At 40.6% G+C, this 15,001-nt stretch overlaps 1 protein-coding gene across 1 annotated transcript in view; it reads right to left on the bottom strand.

The window, feature by feature from the left end:
• The window catches only part of veph1 (ventricular zone expressed PH domain-containing 1), a 69,452-nt gene that overhangs the window by 25,014 nt on the left and 29,437 nt on the right, over positions 1 to 15,001 (bottom strand). The window contains exons 6-10 of the mRNA XM_072392723.1: positions 12,516 to 12,679; positions 11,436 to 11,645; positions 5,186 to 5,406; positions 4,096 to 4,308; positions 2,060 to 2,436 (exon numbers count right to left, since the gene is read on the bottom strand). Coding sequence (XP_072248824.1) covers positions 2,060 to 2,436; positions 4,096 to 4,308; positions 5,186 to 5,406; positions 11,436 to 11,645; positions 12,516 to 12,679 — 1,185 coding nt within the window. The remainder of the gene's footprint in view (positions 1 to 2,059; positions 2,437 to 4,095; positions 4,309 to 5,185; positions 5,407 to 11,435; positions 11,646 to 12,515; positions 12,680 to 15,001) is intronic.

The raw sequence follows: 15,001 nt of genomic DNA, 5'->3' as shown, positions 1-15,001 counted from the left end.
TTGCACATAGAGTGGGGAAGTGAGGCCAAATAACAAGTAATCGCTAAAGAAGCAATGCCAGATGTAAACTGACATACTTGGACCTGTCCACTTCTGATCAGATCAAACAAGATCCAAAGTCATACCAGGTGCTTGTACCATTGCTTTCCATCATAAGCTGATCATAAGTCTGACCTGTGTGGTTTCTCTAACCTGTTGTGACCTGGAAAGACATATGCGTTGTTTACCTTTAAAGCCTGGAGTGACGCATCACATCGATGCTTTCAAAACACTATTTTAATTTAGAAAAAGTATTGATGGCAAAGGTTTCAATCGCTCAAACGCTTTTTATTTCATGTCTCTAGTTTCTTTTGAAGGTAAGAAATAAAAAGCCCGGTGGATAGAAAACCATCAGGTTTCAGGGGGCTGATTGAAACAAAGAGTGAGGTCTGAATGGGGGGTAAGCTAGTGAAACGTCTAGCATCAAGTAAACTTGTTTCTATTTTGACCATTTTAGTAGTGCTTTTGCATCTTCTAAACCACAGCTGTGGCATAGATTTACACTATTTATTGACAATTTATAAAGAATTTAATGACAATATCAATGTTTCTCCAGGATTTTGGTGCTTTTGTTTCAGATTAAGAGCGCAACACAGGTTTCCGACGTTGAAATAAAGGATAGTTAGCCAATATTTTTTCCTTATTGTCAAAAAAAGAACTAAATATAAGAACTAAATGTTAATGGACTGATGCTTCTGACAAGCTTAGTATCGATGGCCAACATCTGTCAGCTTATTCCTCTGTGCTGTTGTCCAAACAATACCTTAGCAACCGTTTCTGTTGGACTGGCTGACGAGCTCTTTTATTTTTTAGTGTAAACTGACCTTCAGCCATTTAAACTTATCAATAATCAAGTGAAAACATTAGAAAACATTTAGCTTGACAGTAACCAGCTGTTTAGAGTTTTTTTTCCTCAATGTAAAAATTCAAAGATTGTCATCTGTTGCAGTACTGAAAGGTTTTAGGAAGTGAAAGCCACAAACGGGGTAAGAAAATCTGAAAGCAGTCAGAGAGAGACCCACACTGATGTTTTAGTTTTCAAACACAAGATCACCAGCTGGATCCTTCAAGTCCTGGTTTACATTAAACATTGTTGAACTGATATAATGTGTTGAATGAAAATATAATCTGATCCTTTTAGGATGATATCATTTTGGCACTAGATTTCTCCAAAGGCTTCTCCTGCACCGTCACTATCAGGGTAGAGGTGTTTATTTACCTCCATAGAATAGAATAGAAGCTACTCTCAGTCATTGTGCATGTTCTGTGTGCACACAGACCTCTTAAAAATCATAATTTAGGGAGGATTAAAAGGGCACATCAAGGATTAAATAGTTACTGTGCACCACCGTGACAAGTCTGATGCAATTTTAGACAGAGTTTTGGCACCGTCAAACAGCAAGGGGATGTTCAAAACAGACAAAGAGATTTCAAAGGAACATCACATGAACCTCATCAACACCTGAGCTGGTTACACTCAGTAACTGGAAACAGCTCTTGGCACTCAAATAGTCGGGGGCGTATAAGGTGTCTGATCAAACAGTACACAACCTGTGAGAGGGCCAAAAAACGCAATGGATATCTAAGACTGTAACTAACCGGCCAGGAGGTTTAATCATACACATATTTTCTTCAGAGGGTATGTAAATCATCAGTCAGCACATACTGCATAAAAATCAGACTATCCCCCCTAGAGAAATAAATCAATGTCCATTTGAGGCTTGAGAGGTCATCAAGCCTCTACTGACTGCCGCACAAAGGTGTTTTTGTGTGCAAGACCAAGCAGGCATGGAGAGAGAAGGGAAAAGAAGGTGTATTAATCAAGTTAATCAAGCCCAGCCACCACATCTGATTGTAATCTTAATCAAGTTCAGCAAATCAAATAAACCCCCCACTGTCGCCTCTCACTGTGAGCTAATCTTTTCTAGTTTGTTGATAATTACCACTGTTTTACTATGCTGCTGCACATGAATGATACTCAGTGTCATGACAACTATCTCAGAAGAAGTGTTCACATTACCTTCTATCGCACATTGCTCTGGTATGGGGATCTGCTGCACCATGTCTTTACAGAACTCTCTGATCTTCTCCATATTGTCTCTTAAATGGATGAAGAGCCTGTCAGCCTCCACTTGCTGCCTTTCCTCTCGGTTCGAGCCTCCACTTTGACGGTTCTCAGCTTCTTCGCCCCCCGCGTTCAGCAGAGCGGTGACAGGCAGGATGCAGTCACCTGTTAGGTTCCTTTCAGCAGGTGACACTTCCTGGTTTTCTGAGAGCTCGTTAGGCAAAGTATTGCAAAATGAGTTGTCTGGGCTCGGCTCCACCCCTTCGCCGTCCTCTGCCGTGTCCGAATTGAAGGAGCGCGAGCGCAAAACATGAAGAGCCAGACTCTTTGACCTAGGAGACGCCATGAAATAAGACAAAGTGCTGCAAAATCACAAATCTGAATCATTTACATTTTGTCTTACTCCTTCACATGTGCAGTGTGGTTTTCAAGAGTTTAATTAGACTTCAATGGTCTGTGGGGATGCAGCCGACACTATATATGATGATTGATTGATTTATTTTGCAACAATTGGAGATTTTGCTTAAGACATTGATCTTTGTAATCAGTGTCCTAAGCGCAGAGTGTCGATTCAATTATAAAAGCCCGTAATGTTACAATAATGTCCCTGTTTTGCTGATTGAGCCTGTATGGGTGTATGCCTCAGGCTTTGTCAGATAGAGAGCAGACTGAAGGGAAGATCTGTGTTGCTACAATTTTATAGGCCTCACAAAATGTGTCATTAGCTGATGTATAATTAACCACTAAAAAAAAAAAAACTCCAGCCCAATAGAGTCCTGAACTCCGCAAACTCTCCCAAGCCTCCAAAGATAAATACACCACCACCACTTTATAGTGGGTTATAGAGCATGAGGGAGAAGGCCTATTTGAGGAGTCTATATGCTTTAATATAGATTAATAATCATCTATAATTTATTGTGTTTTCTTTCTAAATTAACTGATCAGATGTAAACATAGCAGCTCAAAAATATACATAGAAAACAGCTCAAATTTAGGTAAATATTCCTTAGAATGTCACATCCTGACCAGAAACGTGGTAGCCATCAACAAGCTTGTTCTGGTCGGTGGAGTTCAACTAAATATCTTTGTCTACAGTATCAACCTAAAAACAATCTTCTTATTTCTGATAAGGCTGAGATGCTAAATTTTAAGAGGTTTTGATTGTTTTATTCATTCGACAACCGGCTATGATCCGTATTTGGCGCAAATGTCCTGTCTGAATACTTAATTGTGTTCTGGTTTTAACAGTCCAGCTGACTGTTTGAGGGGAGGGTGAAAAAATCTGAAGGGGGGGTCTTCCTTCATAACTCCATCCACTTTGAGCAGTCAACTTCCACTGCTAGCAAAACAGCCCCGGTGGTAACCAGTGGTCCACCATCTTAAAGTTAAATGTCTCACCTTTACTTCTGCAAACAAACTTTGGGCCAATATGGCCAAACAACCTAATATTTGTCCTGTCTGGCCATACATCTCTAACCTGGAAAGCTTTTTCTTTGTGAATATGTTCAGCTGCAAATTATCTGAATTTCTTACTTGAACGGTAGCCTCTAAATCAATGGGTTGTAAAACTGGCTTGACCAGCAGCTTCCAGTTCAGACTCGATTGTTCCTGACCATCTGAAACAACTTCCTCTCAGCTGACAGCGACCGTTAGGGTCTTCTTCCAGACTTTGACAAAGTGGCTGCACCCTCCAATAACATCCATTTACATACAAGTGAACTGATGATCTTAGAATCAGCAGTTTCTTAGAAATGTCTCAGAGACATTCCCGACTTGTGTGAATCTCTGAATCTTATTCTAATTTTGGCACAGAAAAGCTACCAGATGGAGTCAGTCATGATTACTATATGGAGGCTAATTGGCAAGTCACAAGACATCTTTAAATTTTGAGAACCACCAAATCAATCATCTAAACTATCTTTGGATAGTTTTAATCTTATTCAATAAATGAAAGGAAAAGAACGTCAAGTTATTTTTGTATCCGATCTGACCTGTTGAACCTCATCTCACGTCGTTCCTCCCTGACAGCTTGGTTTAGGCTGTAGCGTCGCTGGGGAGCTGGCGAGTCCTCCACCACCACCTCCTCCTCCCCCATTTTCTCCTCGAAGCTCTGGATCTTCACCTGTAGTTGTTGCTCTGAACCCCCTCCTCCTCCTCGACCAGTTGGAAGAGATGCGCAGGGAGATGGGCATGCCTCATCCACCCTGTAACGGGGACACAATCAATCTTAATTTCTTTCGCTCCCTTTCTGGACATCTTTTTTTTGTGTCATTTCTAGCATTATTACAATGACTGGCTTTGTTTCTGTGCCCCTAAATTCCATCTCAACCATCTATCTTTCTCTTTCTTTAAACATGTAACACATTTCACGTTTGCTGACTTCCAAAAGCCTCATTGTTTTTTCCCCTGACCCCCTGTTGTTTTACTAATAAGCCACCCAGGCCCTCTCAAGCTCTCGTTCCCAAAGACCCCAAGCAAAGCTGTTGGAAGACTTCAGTCCAGCACACACTGTTCTTATTTAAAGGAGAACCGTGCGTGTCATTGCCACACTGCAGCCAGATGAAGCTCAGTCAATTTACGCACATCAACTTGCAAATATATGCGCACACACTCACACAAACACATGCAGTGTCCTCACAAGTTGGGGACATTTACTACTTTTTAGGCACTTTTTCGTGGCCTCCACTAGTTGTAAAAACAGCATTTACATGAAAGAGGACACTGGAGGAAGAAATCAAAAAGAAAATCCATTTTTTATGGTCTATAAAGATTTCAGTGTCACACAATTTCATGGTTAAATCTTAAAGCTTGGTATCTGTATCCAATCAGATTTTAGGGAAATTCCAAACTCCTCAGTACTCTGTGATATAAATATGAGTCGATGCACAAATAGGTGTCAGGCGCCAATCGACTCCTTTCAAGAAACCGTTATAAATGATGGAACAAATGAGGCCAGTTGACTTTTGATCGTCGAGTGTCTGAACAGTCTGTGCACGCTGATGGGGAAACACCGACTTGGCTTTCAGTGGATTCACACATAACATAAAGCATATCAGCCGGAGTTATCATGTCTTTCCCAACCTGCAGTGAGTGGCCGTTTTGTCCTCTAGTCGTCTTCCCAGCAGTCTGGCTATAGCAGTGAATGAGTTGCTCATCCTGTAAATGTCCTTTCCACAGCCACCCAGCAGAGATGGGTAACGGTCACTCAGAGCTCTGATCTCCAGCAGCAGGGTGTGGTGAAAGCTGTGCTCGATGCTGCCCAGAAGGGACACCAGGTAGACCAAGGAGCTGTGAGCATGAGTCTGCAAAAAAAAAAGGAGGACAGGTTTATCATGGAGACAACTCACCTGATCAGCAGCAGGATATATGGGGCAACAACCACCCGAAGAACGTGGGCATTCACAGCTGAGAAAATGGTAATAAAAGTGAAATCCACTTTACACACCATTTACAAGCGACAATGAAATTCATCTAAGTTTGAGGGTGGTTTTTTTGTTCTCTGGCTCTCTTATTGGTAGCCATCAGGTCAACTCCACAGTCAGAGTTCCTGCATCTGACGCCGCCTTCTGACGGCTGTCTACAGCAGCAGGTAAAACACAGAATACCGATGAGTAATTCTCATGGCTTCAACTCAAACATATTGAAATATCCCTTCACTACAACAGTTTGAGTAAATATTTAGTAAAGATTTACTTTTACGAAGGCAGATTTATCAAAGAACTCCCAGGTTTTTATCAGTTTTTAAATCACAAAAAAAGTTTGTACAAACAAGGAATGACGGCAGTTCCTGTGGAGGCAGTCAAATGTTAACCAGACCAACCAATGTCAGTAAAGTCTTATGCAATCTGCATTTAAACACTGCCATATACTGACGTTACTCAGAGAACAATTTCAGACTTAAGATTTGATGCACTTGCTTTGATCCCCACTGCAGTAACTGTTTTTATGATCTACAGTGGTCTCACAATAAAACTAAACAAATTAAAAAGAACATCACCAAAGAACAGGATGTTAGGAAGTTGTTTTACTATATTAAAACATGCAGTCTGATAGTTATTTCTAATGCTGTGGATGAGCTAGAAAATGGGACCAGTGTTGTGTAAGGGCAAGATCTGGAAGTGAAGGAGAGTGATTTTTTTCTAGTTTGATACACATTAGTTTGGCACTTCCAGGCAGCTTTGGATGGGTGTTGAGGGGGTCGGTGCAACTCTTTTCCTCTCCTAATTATGACAAACAATTATAAATACAAACACATGCATCTGGCTCTTGGCAAACTTCGAAAACATAAACTTCTTTTTTTCCCAAATGTAGTTAATTTCCCATTGGCTTTTGAAATAACACCAAAACTTCATCATTCCCAGTCTGACTTTGCATAGACCGACCCAGCACATATACAAGCTGCTTATCACGTATACAAAATCATATCAAACGATGTGTTCTCCCTGGATGGATCATATCTGTTTGTATAGGTTTCTACAATCAAAATAGTCCGGTGACTGCAACATAAACTTTAACATAATCAGTATTTACTTTGAATTGCAAAGTTTTGGTCCTCACACATCTTATATTACAACCCATAAGCCAGTCATCACAGCAATCAGTGCGGATTAAAAAAAGCGACGTGATTCAACAAAGGCTCTATCTAGTAGTGTTTCAAGGCAGAGCCAAAGACAAATATCTCCATCTGTGGACAAAAACAAAAGCTGGACTTTTTTTTCCCCCAACTTTTGGTCTCTTACCTTGTAAAAACTGACGCTGCTTGAAAATGAGAACTCTAAAGCGTTGACTGACTGGTCAACAGAGCCAAACTCAGCTTAGGGCTGTCAAACACACCTTGTAATGAAGAGAGAGGAATGCAGATACCGCGCAGCTCATTTGGCATGTTTCGCATGCGCGCTCTGTAGGGTACTGAATTTATATGTTGATCCTAAAACTACCAGAAAACGTGGAGCCTGACCTTACACTTTGATAACCTGCCAGGAAGACTTTAGAAGCTCAATGCAAATATGAATCAGGAGCTCCCCTGAGGCTCAGGCAGCAGTTTCAGAGACTTTACGAGGACGTGCGTTACCTCTGCACTGCAGATTAAGAAAACACAATACTTCTAAGTAGTACAACACAAGCAGAGCTCCAATTTCTCTGACATTAAGCAAGCGAGACACTTTTGTGGTAACATGGGTAAAGACGATTCATTACATGTTTTCTCATTATTTAGAAAGAGCATTTGGCTATGATTTTTGTGTTCCAAACACATTGACACAAGATAAAATATGATCTCAATTTCTTTTGTTTTGTAAAACCCCTTGAAGATCTGTAACAAAAAAAAAAAAAAAAGGAAGGGGGCTAAGCGTTAACTGTTTCTAATTATGAGTTCTCGAGTTGACCAAAAAGAATGTCAGGGAAACGTAGGCCAAATTCATTAATCTTAGTAGCACAAAGATTTGCCCCTTGTGACCAAATTCAAAGAAAAAGCCGAAGTCTTATGATTTGTAATGCTTTCTAAGAACTTTTGCTTGAAGTTAATACTAAATCTATGAAGGTTTTATAGAAGCAAAGATACCTAGAAAAAACCCAGAAAAATGAAAAATATTCCCAAAGCGTCAAAATGAAATGAAATAATAGCATGAAAAATAAACATGGGCACATAAATGACCAACTTCGGCACACGAAGAGATTACTGTCATAATAGGCAAAGGTTTTTAAGCATTTTCTGAACCAATTTCAAAATATGGCAAACAAATTGTCAAACTGAGATGTTCATCACAGAAAATGGCTTTAATGACATAATTACCCCATCATATAGACTAGATGTTATCAGTTCTATTGATTTTGCTATCAAATTTTTTTTCTGCAGAAATTCCTGTCTGCCAGGAAACAGGAAACGACTATCAGAACCACTGGGGAGTTATCTATCAGGATACAGCTACTTTCACAGAGAGTTTGGGATCATAATGGGATTTTCATTTGGAGTAACTTTAGAGGTTAAAAAAGGTTATTTGGTCTCTACTAACCAGCGTTCTTTTCAGTTTGTCAGATTTCATCTGGGTTTTTGTTTGCTATTGCCTGAACACTCAATCAATGGGTCAAATGACTTTACACTGTAAAAGTTGTGGGCATTTTTGGATTGTGCAAAATGTCAGCTGATATTTGCTTTCTCACTGATTACTCACTGATCACTGATCATTTAAATTTGGCAGATGCTGGCATGTAAGGATGGCTCCAGAATAAAACAGTTAAATTTAGCATATTGTAAAAAAATAAATAAATAAATAGAATCACACACAATCAAAAACTACTCTGAATAGATCTCAACAGCACAGTGGAGTCATTATTATTATTATCAAATGGTGCATTTACTGGCAGACTGTTGGACTGAACTTCATTTACAGAGTATAGTGTTTCTTTCACTAGTGATATATTCTGATCTAACAAGCAATAAGTCCACATACACAATATAGACTAACCTCCTTCAGGGGATAAAGGAAGCCAGGGAGAGAGTTGTGCAATCGAGTTCAAATGCATCCCAGTGTGAAGACGTGTACGTGTATGTATGGTTATGTGTTTGTGTAAGACACAAACCCAGAGGAGGCAAATCCACTGCCATCACCAGGAGGCCTTTGCAGGGGCATTTTCCAGAAAACAAGGCTTATTTTCCAAATGGTTCCAATGTGAAGAAAGACACTGAGGGCCGACAAACTGAGCGTGTGAGTTTGTGTGTGTGTGTGCTGAAGTTGGGTTGGCAGGTTTTTTGACAAAAGATTGAGGAGGAAGCAGCTTTTGGACGAAACACTGCCCTGGAGTATGAAGATTTTATTATGTTTTGCACCTCCAAGGTTTGTGTGTGTGGAAGGAAAACACTTAACCTAGAGACAGACATATTTTCCCCACTTGCTAATTGTTGTTAAATTGCCTTAAACAGACCCGAGGGAGAACAGAAAGTGGAACCCCCTCACTTGTCTGTTGCTGTCACTTTTTATCCCTGTGCACATACAGAGAAGGGTTTTTTTTAAGTACTTTCCCGGAATCAGCAGAATCATCCATGATGTAAGTGAATGGTGATTGTTTGAACACACTGAACCTTCCATTTGTCCAAAGTACATGAATAAAAGGCAAGTGCACTTCTCTCCTGAGAGTTTCATCAGTTTGAATGGCGCCCAGGTGCCTTCTATTCAAGCGCTTAAGATTAACATGACCAAGAGGGATCACATTCTACATGAACGGCCGCATATTTGGGTGTCTGAACTTACAATCAACTGTCAAAAAAAAAATCAGTAAGCCGTTAAGATTTGGAGGGAAAAAGTATGTCACATTCCCAGCTCGGAGTCTTAATGCCCAGCCTCCTCATCTTTATCTTCTGTGAAACCCAGAGTTTATGGAGCCGATACGTGATGGAGGAATCATGACCTGAGTTTTGAATGGAGTATTAAGCTATTCGCCAGACCCGACATTACTTCAGCCTTCCCATCTGTGATGTGGCGGTTTAATAACCTGGGTCGTTTCAACACATGACTCGCAACAACACAACATATCAACTGTCCATGGTTGAACTGCTGTCAAGGAAAAGGTGGGTATTTAAGAATAAAACTGCCAATCAATCAACAACATTCTTTTGTCATTATTGTGAGTGGGAGAGTGAGTTGGTTATTAGCTCCAAGCTAATTGCATGCTTTGAGATTTACTGAGTACAATCACATTAATGTTTGCTTTGTACCTCTGAGCTGTAGAACAGATCTTAATCAAGACACCCCCCACAGAAGAGGGGTAGGAACTAGTTATGGAAAACTGAAGTTATTATCATTTATCCTCAAGAGGAAATAAATGTCTTAACAAGGTTTACAGAGTGACATTCTTTGTGAATCTAAAAACAATGAGAAAAGTTTCCATATAACAAGGAAGACAGCATGTTTTATGGAGTCAGGGCTGACTAAAAGGTGTTATCGGAGCGATGATGTTTGAATAACCAAAAATGAGGCCTAAATTCTATTTTGTTAAAGACTTGGTGACTCATCTTTTCCCCCCTCAACCCATCAGTCAGCAGCTTGCAGTTTGCTTTTGTTTTTTTTTGGTTAATTAACCTGCAATCAAGTGCTTTAGCAGAGGTCACCAATCAGAGTAAAGTAATGACTAAAACATGACTTTTAACCGCAAGAGAAGAACTATTAGTGGAAAATGAACAGTGTGTTTAACACACAAGTTAGCATAAATGAGAAACGTGGGACAAATTTAGTCTCCTTCAAAACAAACTCTGGAACCCTAAAAAAAAAAAAAAGTGTGCCTACATTCGAAAAGACATCCATGACACATACGCAGCTGATCCAGCATTGTTCCCTTATTCTCCTTTTTTCAGCACACCTAGTGCAACGTGCCTCTTCTGAGGTTAATGGTCCATTAAATAGTGTTATGTTAGCATCATTGGGCGACAGCTTCAAATACTGCTCACTCACTCTTCCCTCAGTTTTACCTCCCACAGGGACAACATGTCTGACCCATCAGAGCCCTCAGAATTTGCACATTTTTGTTTAATACAGACGCTTCGACTGAACACCAATGGAGGTGCGAGGCTAGGTCAAAACATCCGGATCTGCACGGGCTGTCTGGTGTGAGATTGTGTGCTTTACACTTGGCAGAACAACAGAGAACAAGTCATATGAGAGTGCAGTCCATTCATCTCTGCTCATTAAAATAATCATCGCTGTCTGTTTCAGAGCGTGTGAGTGGTTGTTTTAGTATAAACAACATGGTGCTTAAAAACCCGGAGCTCACTACGCTTGTGGGGTCTGGGACCAAAATGCACCCCTCGCAAGCTTAAATGGCTTTTGAGACTTGGTTTTTGGGGTTGGAATAAGTTAACACTCGGGTTAGAAATTCATTTGGGAGAGATTGTGAGACGAAGATGTGTAAGAGTAAGTGTGCACATGCTCATTAAGTTGTGTCTGGTCTATACACTAACTTTGTCTGAACCAGTGATCCCCATGGCGACCAAAGACAGGTCCTGAAGCAAAATCTAATTTCTGGGTTCCTGCTTAGGGTGAAAGGCAAAGTGTGAGTGAGTTACTTTTATGTTTGGGCAGTAATGCAAATGCCTTTGTTTGCTGCTATCTGCTTTAAAAGAACCAAAATACCATAAAAGTATGAAAATCAACACATATGTAGTGCCGTTTTTCAAAGTGCTTTCCAATTTTCCCCTCTCATTCCAACAAAAGAGTCCTACCTTTTTGAGCCATTGTAATAATAACAGCCGTACACACTTTGTAAGGGCCTACAAAGTTGCAAATGACTGCTGCTGCAAAAAATGCAAATATACAACTTTGAATGTGTGTGTTTGTTTCACCTCACTGATGATGCCCACAGCACCATGGATTTTGGCCACATGACCCAGAAAAGCAGTGGACTGCTGTCCCACCATCCTCAGCGCAGGGAGAAAGCTAACCAGTGAGGAGGGGCTGGCCTGTGACACGTCGACGAGAGCACCCAACAGAGGCTCGGTCAGGGAGTGGTCCCTCAGGTAGGTGACGAGTGTGGGCACATGAGGGCTCAACATCTGCATGAGTGAGGGAAAAAATAAAATAATAATAATGAGGAATAAAACTCAAACAAAACACTGCTCACTAACAGACGCTACCAAAAACGGGCTTCGTTACTTTAATGATGGTGCGAGGTAGGAGAAGTGACCCCGGTGCCAATGAAGAGTCTGGTGACTAATAATAAATAAAAGCTTGAGCTTATGACTCACTGGACAAACTGATTGGATGAAAAAATTCCTCCTCGTTATCTGGACGGGTCCTACTGGACTGCACTCGATTGGACTAACAATAGCCTCAACTCTCTGCTCCCTGCCTGCTGCTTTCTGAGTCACTTGTTCTGAAAAGTTCCATTAATGCTGACAGTGTCTGTTCTTCAGAAAGAGGGTAATACATTTCAATGCCACATCATTTCTAGTAAACGGCATTGAAATTCAGAACATTTGGGAACTGCTGTGATAAATGCAGCTACAATGAAAGTTGAAATATTTTGTGAGTGAGTGTGGTTGTGTGTTGGGGGCGTGCCGAATAGAATAACTCCAGATGTTTTTTGTTTTTTTAATGTCTCCACTGATAGTGACTATGCATGTTTTACAACTGTGCGCTCTGTTGCTGGTATGTGGTACTTCCCCCACATGTTGAACAACAGCAGCCCTGCTCCGAAATATGCAGAATTAAGGGAATTCCTGCAAAGAAATGTGGTCCAAGTCCTCAGCTCTATCCAAGTTCCAATGGGTATCAATGTGGGTTCATTGTACGATACAGAGGAGCTGAATGATACGTTTAGAATGGAGGTTGGAAGTAAACTTGTTCCACACCACTGATAGTCCGGATTTACTTGCATAAAAGAATTGTTCTGAAAGAATTCAAAACAAAACACAACTGCTTACAAGTGGATGTTGCTCCGCAGCCATCTGAATAAGTCTGATCAGGTGCTGTTGCTCTGGAGACTCCAGCTGTGACATCATTGTAGTAAGGTTGCCCATGTGATGGTGGATGACATCTGGCTGTTTGGGGTAGACTGAGGGCAGCACTCGCAACAACATGTGGTTACCTGCCAGTGAAGGAGAGACGAAGACATGCACAACAACATATAATATGCCGTACTTACAGAGAGCAACTGAGTAAAAACGCAAGGAGAGAGCGGGAATCTGGGTTTGTGTCTTGCGTGAGCTTGAGGAAAGAGTTTAGGTGAACGTAAACACAACAACAGGGGTGGGAACAGAACTGCAAAGGTCATCAACTGCCTGTGTCCACTCAGTTAGCTGCCTATTAGTCCCCCTTCACCCTGATTATGCTCGGCTTATTGAACTATAAGTTCTTTTTAGAAAAAAAGAAATCGAGCATTCGGGCCCTTCCCGTGACCCCACAGTCCCAAATTTCTGATGACACTGAGCTGTGGAATCGGCAGGTGATCTAGGTTTTAAAGAGGCAGATACTCTCTCCTTCTGGTATGTAACGCTACAGTTTATATAGTAAAGACATTGCAAATAAAGGAACATCGTGTATTCTAAGTGACGCTCTCTGCGTAGCCGAACAAGTAGCGTAAACAGCATGAACTACGCCGATGAATCGCAGCGACTCTGCCAGCAGGATATAAAAGGTGGAAATCAATTAATCAGTCTGCAGACTATACTATTTTTTCTTTTCAAAGGAGAGAAGTGTAGTCTCTATGGATCGTCTGTTTATGACATGTTTTATTTATCAGTATTGCGGTTGAGATGAAAAATACAACAAAAACGGCATTAACACCGATTAAAGCAGAGCTCTGAAATTTCGTGCAAGTGTTCCTATTGTGTTTAGGGGCACCAGTGCAGCTCCTGCTGCTGCCCCTGGGGAAAAAAAAAGTTAATTTAGCCTGGAGCCCTTCTTATTAAAAACATTTCATCCCTCTTAATCACCCATTTCCCCAATAGTATTGAAAATAGTCTCAAGTATGAAGTATTTTCACATAAATAATGTACATTATGTGCTCTACACACATTGTTTCCTTAAATGAGTGCAAAATGTTGTGTATCATTCACACAGCTTCCACATCTACAAGTCTTTTTTTTTTTTTCATCTGTGTGCCAACAAATTCACAGTCTGACATTAAGTGCACCGGGCTTAATTGCAAACTTGAGAAGGTTTTGTAGGTATGGTAACCATTACTATGGAAAACTTGAGTGCAATGTGGTAAACTGAGAGCAGGGCTTGTGACAGCAGTAATATATTATTTTTTTTCACCCCTCCGAAAGTACTGCAAGACTGAACATCTCAGACCATTTCTTTACTCTTTGCATTCATGTTCTTGTCCATACACTTAGGATACTCTCATACTTTGCAGAACATGTCTGCAGGAACTGCTTCGTGGCTGTTGCTACCAATGTCACTGCATTTCAATACTTGGTGACAATAGTTTTACCACTTTTGCAGTCAACTGTCTGTGGTGTAGCTTTTCTTTTCTTTTTTTTAAGGCAAAGCTGATGTATGACTGGATGGTTACACATTTTCAAATGAGCAGCCCAGCAGAACCCACAGCATTACTCAACAGCCTGTGACTTATGCTTGAGGCAAAATTCAAACGCAAAATTCAAACGCAACATTTCAGGGTATCATACAAGGACTCTAGTGTCCCGCAAAAAAAGACAAATGTACAACTGCCAAAAGATTCTGTCCCAAATAAAAGCTCAAAGTTGAAAAAAGAGAAAACACTTGCAGGGTTTTAAAGCATGGCGCATGTGCTGGTGATGTTTGGGGATTTATTCTAACAGTGCTTTCTTGAATTTTCCGTATCTGTAGAAGGATGGAACAGATATTATTGAAAAGAAGAACAAGGCCTGGAGATGAAATACCGATGGAAGTGTCACTGGGCTTTTAATGGACACAAGAATGAATGTAGATAAGTTAGAGGAGTAGTTAAACCTGCTCTATTCTGCTTCTCGAGTCACTAGAATCTGAATATCAAAAAGTACATATAATGGATGAGGAAGTGTGTTTTGCAGACAGTTATGTACACATTCTTGACAGGTAGGACAGACTGTTTGAGAAGTGGATTGAAGGAAGCCATCAATGATCAACAGGTACATATGTTCAGTTACGTAATACCTTAAAAATGCAATGCAAAAAGGAACTGCTGACTGCTTGAAGATGCACTTCAGGCTTAATATTGTCAGACAGGATAGATCTGACTTTTCTGTACTGCTTTTTGTAGGAGCCAAGAAAGTAATCTAACATCTAAGAGACTGCAACTGGCTCTTATGCCCCCTTTCTAACCTTAGACATAGCTTACACTGTACAACATCACACACACCTCTTACACTTTCAACACAAATCACCATAAAAAGAGACAGCTACAGTTCGTGTACAGAAATAGGGGCCTGTTAAAAAACATAAT

This window comes from Leuresthes tenuis, unplaced genomic scaffold (assembly GCF_036924035.1).
Source record: "Leuresthes tenuis unplaced genomic scaffold, fLeuTen1.0.hap1 SCAF_9, whole genome shotgun sequence".
Classification (NCBI taxonomy): domain Eukaryota; kingdom Metazoa; phylum Chordata; class Actinopteri; order Atheriniformes; family Atherinopsidae; genus Leuresthes; species Leuresthes tenuis.
The sequence above is the reverse complement of the archived record's forward strand: the minus strand, read 5'-3'. Positions and strand labels throughout refer to the sequence as shown.